Source organism: Centruroides vittatus, unplaced genomic scaffold (genome assembly GCF_030686945.1).
Source record: "Centruroides vittatus isolate TY-2023 unplaced genomic scaffold, ASM3068694v2 scaffold_3315, whole genome shotgun sequence".
Classification (NCBI taxonomy): Eukaryota; Metazoa; Arthropoda; class Arachnida; order Scorpiones; family Buthidae; genus Centruroides; species Centruroides vittatus.
This window is the reverse complement of record NW_027122703.1, coordinates 3,609,835-3,621,136: the sequence shown is the minus strand read 5'-3', so window position 1 is coordinate 3,621,136 and position 11,302 is coordinate 3,609,835. Positions and strand designations below refer to the sequence as shown.

The following is an 11,302-nucleotide window of genomic DNA, read 5'->3' as shown; positions in this document are numbered from 1 at the left end:
TAGCATAGTCATCTCTATATTCTGTAAGTATATAGAATTTATAATAATATAAAACTTACCATCATGAATACAGAATTTTCTTGAAAACTTTGTAGTTATGTTATCAGATGTAAAATGATGACCTTTTATCCCAGGATTATACTAATGGGGATTATATTTATCTGACAAGTTGCAAATCATTCCTACACTAACAATATTAAAATGGTTAAATAATGGTGTAAAGATTTCATCAGCTAAACTAAACTAGGATTCATTTTTTTTTTTTAATATTTTATTATAAAATATATGATTAGAAACTTACTTATTAAGCTATTATACTAATGAGGATTTATATGAAGATAAGTCATGGTTCTAATGTGTAAATGTACTTAATAATAATAAATTTTAAGTTTTATGCAATGAAACAGTTAAATATTGTTTGTAAATTAATATTTAGGTTAATTTCAGATTGTTAAATATGAAATTATATTCGTAATACATACAGTATCACTTGTCCACCAAACTTTTATCAATGTAGTAATTCGATATTAAATGTTGGAAAAGTTAAATTTCTCAAAATACTTTCTATTAAAAACAATTTTATCATTCAAAGTGTTATATTTTTAACTTAAAATTTAATATTTTAATAAACAGAATTCGAAATTTTACAGTATTATATTCTATTATTGGCGTTATCATGTTAAAACAATGGATGAACTTTGAAATTTTTTGTAAAATCAACTTAAATTTCATACTAATTCATTATTTTATGATACCTGATCATCGGTATCTTGGGAAATGTTTTGATTATAAATTATTTTACTATGATTCATTGGTAATATATATTACGGTATTATACATATTAATAATAAAAATATGGTCAATATTTTATTGTGTATAACCATTCACAAAATAGATTCGCTACTATTAAATTTAATTGCCGATTTGAAACGTTTGTACAATAAACACTTTGTTTGTATAAAATACTTTTGCTTTCTTTTAATATAACTGTACAATAATCTACATAGAAAAATGTATTTTAAATTTCCCTGTGTAGATTAGAAGATAAATCTGTTGGAAACACAAAAGTGATTACATATTTGAATATCTTTATATAGGAAACAAGAAAAAGTGAGTACTGGAAAAAGATGGGATAAAGACTTCTCCAAAAGCCAAAAATATATATATCAATAAAACAAATAAAAATGTTATTTTTTGCTTTAATTTATAAACATTTTCATATTGTGTTATATATATATATTATAAAACTTCACTCTCCACTAAAGAATAAATCTTACTTATAACTAATTGTATTTTGTTACATAATAAAAGGGTTTTTCCTAAAAAATTTTAACAAATTACAGACAAAAGCTCTTTCATTGCCTAATCATCCGATAAAAGTACTAAATTAGATAGATTTATTGCTGCGTAATAGTGTTGTTGGTATCATTGTCATTTTATTATTGTTAAGATTAATAAAAGTAACACATCTGCTGGTTACTTTTATTAATCTTATTAAAATAAACTACTATTGATATATTTTAAACTGTAAATTATAGTTAACATTTTATGAATATTTCCAGATTTATCTTTATTTTTTGATAGAGCGAAAAATTAGCTAAACATTGGAAGAACTTTATAGATTTATATTGAACAAGAAAGAATAAGTTAGATCCATGTACAGAATGTATGACAATAAAGGTTACTTTGTTTAAAAAAAAAAAAATAAGGAAAAATTCAAAATGATAAATTGTATAAATGTATAATGAACTAGATACATTAAAATATTTATGCTTTGTAAATAAGGAAAAAAAGTATGAAAATAAATATAAAATCATTTATAAAATACATTTATTTTAAAATTTTTCAATTACTCTAAAATAAAAGAAATAACAGATGAAAATCGTTTTCATCAATTTATATGTTTTGAATTTATATTAAATAATCAAAAATATTTTTCCATATACAATATTTACATTAATAAACATTTATGATTAAAACATTTAACATGGTAAGAATTTTATAAATACATACTTTTCGTGAATTTCTCTACAGGAAAAATTTTGTTACGGATGATATACTGATGTATTGGTCGATATCCACAAAATAATTTAAAACACCAGAGTTATAAATTATTGCATTTATCTCTCTATATTATAAAAAGTTTTAAAGTAGACCGTAATCATAACAACAACAGATCGTTAGAAAATATTTTTATACATTTAAACAGATAAATAATTAAAACAGTAGTGGTTTTAGGCTTCATCCACTAGGACCTTGCACTTTAGAAGCCTCAAGCAAGAAGTGCATAAGCATTGTTTTTCAATATTTCGTCTTGGCATTGTGTGATAGAAGCTTTAATATTATAAACGTATGTAAAAGTAACTTCTAACAATCTAAATCCACTGCCAGATAAAGATTATTATATTACAGCTATATAGGAAATAAAAATTATAAATTGAATCAACATACTATTTAGCTCTTAAAAGTGTCACAAAGCATAATCTAAAATATATATTTCTTCTTTAAATTTAAATATAAAATATAGACCTGTAAACAATTTCTTACTGATATTATAATCAATGTAATTAATTATAATTATATATTAATTTAAAATATATACAGTATAACAAAATATACATAACAATTTGTAATGATTCGGTGTGTAGAATCAATAAAACGTAATGCAAAACTGAAAGTATTGCTATTAAAAATATTCCAGACTATCGATTTCATTTCTGTAAAAAAATATGCATTTTCTAAATTATAATTATAAATTGTTAAAACAATACAGGATGAAGTTACAAACAAGCCATTAAATTATACAATCTTCCCAATTATGCAGTTTCTTTTCGAGGAAATAACTTAAACCAATGATTTACATATAATATACAGTATATATAAATACTTATCATTATAACCAATAAACGATTAAATAATAAATTTCTATTACTTCTACTGTAACTGTATTTTTGTTCTATTCTTTTCATTCTTGAAACAAAGACATTGATTTATCAATTATGTAACTTATCGGGATTAAATACGAAATTCTGGAATTAATAACAAAATACAATAAAATTATTTTTCGTTTAAAAATAGAGAATATTTAATTGTTAAATATTAATTTTTCTTGAATAAATTATATACAGTTCATTTAAAATTCTTAAATACTTTTATATACAACAAATTTTAATATTCGTACACTTAAATTTGATTAAAACAGTATTGAAATATTTTACTCTTAACATTTAAAATTAATTATCCGTTATACGTTAATTTTTTTAACAGAAAAAATATTACATAAATAAGGTTTTAATTTTATCATCATAAGTCTTTGCTTGAAGCTTTATCGTCTTTAGGTGATTCTTGAATAGAACTGTCTTTGTGAACTTTTGCAATTCCCCAAGGTTGTAACTGAGCAGAACCAAATACAATAAAGATGATATTTGTTATTATGTATATACCAGCAGCAAAGAAAAATAAATAACTCCATGTCTTTATTGTTGGCTAATAGAAATAAAATATTAAAACTTTTATGTATTTAATAATAATCTTTCCTTAAAGAAAAATATTTTACTATTATAATATCAAAAATTAACATAAAAACTTATTCATATACTTAGTTGTGAAATTTTCTCCATTTTAATTTAAACAATAATCATTGTTTCATTGAAAAAATATTGTAGTTAGTAACTACATAAAAAATATACCACATTTCTAAGTATATAATCTACACTTTGAATAAAATGGTAATGAATGTATATTTTTATGTAAATAACTTGAAATAAGAATATTTTACAATTTTTATTCACTTCCAGTGATTTTATAACAAAAGATTTTAACCAAAATTATGTTTTAATATTTGTTAATTCATTAATGCTAAATTCTTTTAAATATTATCAAAATTTAGTTATTCGTTTAAAATACTATTCAAGTTATATATTTCATTTAGTACAGAAAACAAAAGCTACAAAGTAAAGAACAAAAATTATCATTTCATTATCAAAAATATAATATTTAAAACTATAACTGTGTGTCATTAGTAAAACAACATACAAAATTAGTTTATTTACTTAGCTTTTAGAAAATTTATATTGTATATCTTCATGTTCTTGAATTCTAATTATTTATTACTTAAGTTTAAAATAATTTTTTTGTTATTAATATGTTTTGTGGTAATTTTAGAGGACAAAATAAATTTTAAATTAACCTGTTATGTTAGTACTAGAAATACAACATATGACTGAATATATCACTAAAGAAAACATGCACTAAAGAAAACATCAAACCATCATTATATTATAAATAAAATTCAATTGCACTTGTGCTTTTATAAACTTAAGGATAAAATTTAATTTTAGGTGAATATTGGGTTCCAGAATAAATAATCCTAGGTTCCTACTTGTTTTACAGTTGAAATTTTAAAATGGTAAAATGTATTTCTTATATTAATAAAATTTGTATCTAACCATCAATTAATGTATAAAAGTTATACCAAGCATTTTATACATGCAGCAATAATAAAACTATTTAATTTAATTATAACTTAATCTTTTAAATAATTGTTATACAGAAATATATTTTACTTTAATAATGTAGAGTTCATAGAACCGAGTTCACTCTCAGTCTAAATAAGTCTTTTTTTCCAATATTTCTAAACTATTACCTAAATTAATTCTAATCGCTAAATCTATTGTAAGATGGTGATAATGCCTACATTTAGTTTTAAATTACACAGTATTTAGTTGTTTAATTTACAGCAAAAAGATAAATCAAACAATTGAAATGTACAGTTATCTATAGTTATAAAAGAAACATACTATAAATTACCTTTGTATTAAGAAAATAGTTAATAAAAAAATATCTTAATTAACTGCATTTTATATGAAATGTGTCTTTCAATTATCTATTACTATTAAATATTCTCTCTATACATAATATTATTAAATTAAATTTATAAACATATTTATAACAATGAAAAGAGAAGAGAAACCTTCAAATGAGTTACCATAGTAGGGAAAAATTTATGATATTGAAAGAAATATCTAATAGCAAAAAAAACAAACAATCTAAATTTAATTTAGTAACTTTTAAATTAATAATATAAGTTTGCTTACATCCTGATTAGTTGTTGCACCTACAATTGCAGGTACTACAATTCCTGGAATGGTGGCAATAGCATTTGACATTCCCATTAATGTTCCTGAAATTACATATAATTTATAGAAAATCTTCAAATAAATGATTTCATAGAATATCTTAAAACTAAAGCATTATTTTATATTTTTGTAAAATTATAGAAACAGTTTGTTATAGAACTTAAACTGAATAAATTCATTCAAATTTTTTAAAATAATGTAATATTCCAAAAGTTCTGTTTTACATAATATCAGACTCAAATAGAATATTTAAAGTTTTTGCAAACAAGCTGTACTTCTTTTGTCATTTAATAAAATTTAATTTTGTTCATTATATTGAAGTTTACAAAATATGACTAAAATGTCTACAAAACATCTCATATATTTATTATTAACAATGTAAACTGAAAACTAGAGAATGTTTTGCTTTGATTTTAATCTTAATAGAATTCCTGACTTACTGTACATAATGGTATATTATAATTCATTGTTATAAAATGTTGAAATTTTATTAACATTATTATTTAATTCACTCCAAGAAAACACAACATCACAAAAATTTATTGTATAAGATATTCTGAAATTCTGTTTCTTATACAGACCTTTGTTAAAATCTTAAAAGTATATTGAAATCACCTTATATTCTCTGTAACATAAATTTTTTGAAAAATTGTAATATAACATACCAGCAAAATCAGGAGCCATATCAATATGAGTTGTCATAAAACCACTATATATAAATCCATTAAGGCCCATTCCTGTTACAAGTAATGTAACAATAACAGTTTTGTTGCATCCTGCCAAAGCAACACCTATCAAGCACAATCCTGAACTAAAGAATCCTGTAAAAGAAATTTTTGTAACCCTTTGATATAAAATTTAAACAATGAATAATAATTATATACCGTATATTCCAGTGTATAAGATGACTTTTTAACCCAGGAAAATCTTCTCAAAAGTTGGGGTTGTCTTATACGCCGGGTGTCATCTTATAGAGTGAGTATATTCCAAACTCTAGATTTTAACTGTAAAAGTCGGGGGTCGTCTTATACGCCGGAATATACGGTAATTTATATGCAATCTATACTTTACTATTATAAAATCTGTAGATTAAAAAAAAACATGATAAATATGCTTGAAATCACAACAACTTATATTTTTTATCTTATTTTTCATGATAGTAACATAAATAGAGCTTATCAGATGGAAAACAAAATTACAGATATATTTGAATAAGTTTGAAATAGGAAAAATAATTTTAAGAAATTAATATTTTATTACAAATAAAACTTAATTTATATATAATACAATTTTATCAATATTTCAATGATATTGTTTTAAATGTCTTGTGAGTCTTGCAATAATATTTAGGAATTTTTTGCCTTATATTTAAAAGATAAAATTAATGGTTCTCGTCAGTTAGGCAAACATCTAACTTACGAGGGCTATTAACACCAATGGCCAAAATGCGTTTTAGGAGTATGTAGTAGGAGTAGTAGTAGTATGTAGGGGTAGGAGGAGTAGTATGTAGGAGTAGGAGGAGTGTAGTTAGGAGTAGGAGGTGTAAAAAGTACATTTGTATTATATATTATAAAAAAAAGGAATTAAAAGCTAATTGATAAAACTTAATTATTGTAATTTTTAGAATTACTAATTTTGACAGTAATTCTTGGATTTGTAAAATAGATGGACATTTTTTTAAAGTCAATATGAAGGATGTAGCGGATACCTTTTGGTAATCCTACATAGAATCAGCATTATTTTATTAATGATTTTTTTACATTTACAAATTTAATTAAAATTATTTAAAACATTTGATGATAGCATAAAAGAAATAACAGTAAAATTACTAAGTTAAGGTAGAAAAATAATCTGAGAAAAATTAAATAAAAATGATCAAAATATTTAGTAACTTCAAATCAAAATGATAAAGATATTAAATTTTAAACTTATTTTCTTAAAAATTAATTAACTTTTTCTTCTAAGAAAGGATTTTTCAAATGCTAACAGATTTATTAATTAATAATTATTATAAAATATGAAACTTTAGTATTTATTTCATTATTAAAATTACTGAAATAATTGAAATAACTGTACAATAAATAACTGTTTGAAACTTATTCTATAGTTATTTCAGTAATTCCATACAATTGAACTAATGAAATCTGATATAGAAGTTCACTTATGCTTTTAGAAATATTTCCTATTAACTTACCTATAGAATTAGTCACTTTCCTAATGACTGTCGTACTAACATAACCTTTGGAACGAATATAATCAGCAACATATCCAAATGTCCAATTAACCAATGCTTGTGTCAAATATGGTAAAGCAGATATAAAACTGTTCTAAAAAATAAAAAAATAAAAACTTTTAACTTAATAAGATGAAATTTATATTTTTAATGATTATTTAGTTAATAAATATTGAAAAAATAAAAAAAGTACAGCTAATTCCTAAATTGCTAATATAATTTTGGCAAATTGCAAATTAGTGTAGAAAAAAATATTTTATTAGCTTCAGTAAATACAGAAATGTTTATGAATTGATTTCTATATAAATCTAAATTCAAATATTAATAAACTTCTTAATACACTGGGTCGAAATATAAATCTTCTTACTGGAAACCAATTAACCAGAACAAAATTTCTAAAGTGCAAACGTTTTTGATGCCCCTCCTGGGCTCTTCTTCAGGCATTCGCATTAGGAATATGAAATCAAACATCTTATAAAGTTTAAGAACTAGCTTGCAACGGTTTTGAGTGAACGCCTGAAGAAGAGCCCAGGAGGGGCATCGAAAACGTTTGTACTTTTGCTCTGGTTAATTAGTTTCCAGTAAGAAGATTTATATTCAAATATTAACTTAACTTGTATATTTCCTCTCTCTCTCATAATGCAATGCATTATGAAAATTCAAATTTGATTTATATGTTTCACAAAAAAATCCATTTAAAAAATAATTGCAAGTTCAGCAAAAATATACTGATATGAATATGATAAATTGAATGCTTAAGAAGCAATTAAATATAATTTTTCTTTCCACTGATAGTACTAGTACATTATAGAACTAAATGAATGTAAACATTTGTATAACAATTTCTTATTGTTCCATCCTATATAAATGATATTTTTCAAATATAATTTAATATATAAAGTGCAATTTTTGCTCTCTTTAATTTATGTATCATTCAAAATTATTTTATATGCAATTACAATTATAAATTAAATTATTTCATGCTACTCAGCTTATTGATAAAGCATTTCAATACTGTATATACATTAAAAAATATTTACAGAAGAACATGCTTAATGTTCATCTGTAAATGTTTCTATCATGTCCACAATTCCTAGCAAAAACATATTATCCAAACAGTAGCATTAGACAAGATTTGCTTAATATCACAATTGGTAATATACAGTAAACTAAACTTTTATAATTATATAATGTATTTTAATAAAAAATTTATACTTATGTCTTTATGCAACAAAGTAATTTTTTAAAGATCCACCAGTGGCCAAGTGGATAAAACCACTAAACACTACTAGATAGTCATGGATTCGTGTCTTGCCAACAGGGTGGCCATGTGGAGTTTTTCCAGATCTTTTTCATATTCATAATACCTAAATAGGGGCCAGTTTCCCTAGAAAGTCCTCCCGGGATGCATCCCCTCTCAGCAGATCACCCATATGTTGTGTTGCCTTAATCAAATTAACCAAGATTTTTTGCAACCATTTATAGACTTATTTGGTAGGCTTTAGTTGCACTTTTTAAAATGTTACATTGTAAGTGCAAGTGCTGTTCCAACTGGATAAAATGCTGCCGATCTTGCTCCTCTTTATTTGAAAAAAACCTTTGCAGAATATTTAAATTTTCTAATGCTGTAACACTCACAAAATTATTGTTTTCTTTGTTATCACTAGCGTCATTCAGTGTTGTGGTAACAATAACAGATCTGTTTGTCACTATAATCAAAATGCTTTCATCTTCATTTAGTGATTTAACATATTCAGCATCTTTATCAATAGCCATGAATTTATCAAATTGATATGTTTATAGTCATTTAAAACAATTCCATAATGCTTTTCTCATTCCAAGATTCTAAGCAAATTTTTCTGCTTTTGCATATAAAATCTCACCAGTAACTGTATTATTAGTAGCCATAGCCTCAAAAACATTGAAACAAAATAATGCAATATTAACATCTACCTTACTATGATGTCTTTTTACTTTCCCTGCTGTTATATATATGGATGGCTATTGGTCAAAAACTGATCCCCCAAGATTTTTACATTTTTAGACTCAAGACATTTTGAAACATCGAGAAATGTAAAAAATCAAGTTTTTTTTCTGTATGTACACTCAAACCTGTTTTTGTGCAGTCTATTTTTGTGCGATTTTTTATTTGTGCGATTTGTTTTGTGTGATTTTTTGTGCGCGATATATGAATTTCAATCAAATTGGTATACTGCACAAAAATAATTGCACAAAACACATTGCATGTATAAAAAATCGCACAAAAAAAGACCGCATAAAAACAGGTTTGAGTGTATGGATATTGTGTGTGCAGGGGCACAATTTTGTTCATTCTCTTTGACACTTAATAACTCCTATGCTTTTTGTCAAAACTTTCTGAAATTTTGCAGAGAGATTTGTGTATTGGGGGATAATGTTATTAAATTTTGGTGGTTAAAGGCAGACAGGGTGGGGAGATAAATGGAGTTGTGTATCATATCTTGAGTAGGTCAGACTTAATGATGATTTTACTCATTAATAACATTTACAATTTTTCTATAAAACCCATCCTACCCTCAAAATTAAGCTTTTTACCATTTTATAATGGTTAAATAAAACATCATAACAGATAGTGCCACCAAATATTGCTGGGAAAGTTAAACAACTTGTTGCTGGATTTTTTGATTAGCACTGTTTGAAATAGCTATTTCTTGCAACTGTTTATTAGATTTGTAAATTTTATATACAGTTGATAGATCAGCAGAAAATGTTAGTTTAGGAAGTCCATCACAAGTGGCAATGATTTCCATTTTCATTTTCACACTTAATTTGGGACATTTTTAATTTTCTGCAATCAGATTTTTCCAAGTTTATTTGTTAAATATATTTTAAGTCAAGTTTGACACTCATGTTTAATCAAAAGATATATTTACAAAGACAAAACAGAAAATAAATATTTTTACCTGAAAAGAAAAGTTGTACTCCACTTCCAAAGTTACATTAATTGTTTTATTTGTTAATTTATATACATATATAAGATATTTAGCTATACATTTTGATATAATAAAAAACTGACATCAATGACACCAAGAATCTAGCAAGTAAAAATGCAGACAATAACGTCCAGGTTTTCCTTGATCAGGCCCAACTTTTATATCACAACACCAACAAGGTTGTGATGTAAAAGTTTACACCTCAAACATTTGGAGAGGTTAGGCATATAAAGCTGCAAGAAAGGCCAACACGATCAACTATAAGGATGCAGACTCCATCTTACTAGCTTGAAAATCTCTATTTGATATTTCCTAAAGAAATTTATATAATTTTTAATTAGTATATCTTATTTTTCCATTACATATCTGGTAGCACTTGATGAACGACATTAACCAATTATATCTGTATCCCATCAACTTTAAATTATTTGTTCATTTTTAGATTCTAATTTTAAACACAAATAACCTGAATATAACCATTGAAAATGGTAGAAAACATTAGTTTTTGATTAAATTGTTTTTACTTGCTGTAATCTTGGTGTTATTGATGTCAATATGTTATGAACAACCAGTTTTCCTATTACACTTTAGTTCTTGTTATAATAATAAAAAAAATTAACATATCAATATATTTAATTTTCTGAATCATGATAAAAAATTAATGTCAACTTTTATCATAAACATATATTATCCTCTTACCGTTCTTATCTCATAATGCAATATAGAATTTAAATATGTAGGTAATTCTGTTAAAAGCATATAAAATCCCCAATTTTGACCAAAATGAGTCACTATCAGAGCCCATACAGGAACAGATTTAAAAATTTCTCGCCATGGTATAGCTGGCTTCTAAAATTAAATAAAAAATAAAACAATTAGTAGTGATTTTATAATTTTCTAATAAACACAAAAACAAATTTGAAGTAGCAATTTTAAAAACTTAAAAATACTAATCAATG

General features: G+C 24.1%; 1 protein-coding gene across 3 annotated transcripts in view; it reads right to left on the bottom strand.

The window, feature by feature from the left end:
- Window positions 1–1,813: 1,813 nt before the first annotated feature.
- LOC136988470 (sialin-like) overlaps window positions 1,814–11,302 on the bottom strand; it is a 30,962-nt gene continuing 21,473 nt past the window's right edge. For 2 of the 3 annotated variants that reach the window (XM_067286326.1, XM_067286327.1), the window contains exons 6-10: window positions 11,043–11,192; window positions 7,333–7,465; window positions 5,804–5,959; window positions 5,097–5,182; window positions 1,814–3,486 (exon numbers count right to left, since the gene is read on the bottom strand). In XM_067286326.1, coding sequence (XP_067142427.1) covers window positions 3,304–3,486; window positions 5,097–5,182; window positions 5,804–5,959; window positions 7,333–7,465; window positions 11,043–11,192 — 708 coding nt within the window. In that variant the 3' untranslated portion in view covers window positions 1,814–3,303. The remainder of the gene's footprint in view (window positions 3,487–5,096; window positions 5,183–5,803; window positions 5,960–7,332; window positions 7,466–11,042; window positions 11,193–11,302) is intronic. The other variant, XM_067286328.1, reaches the window with a different exon arrangement.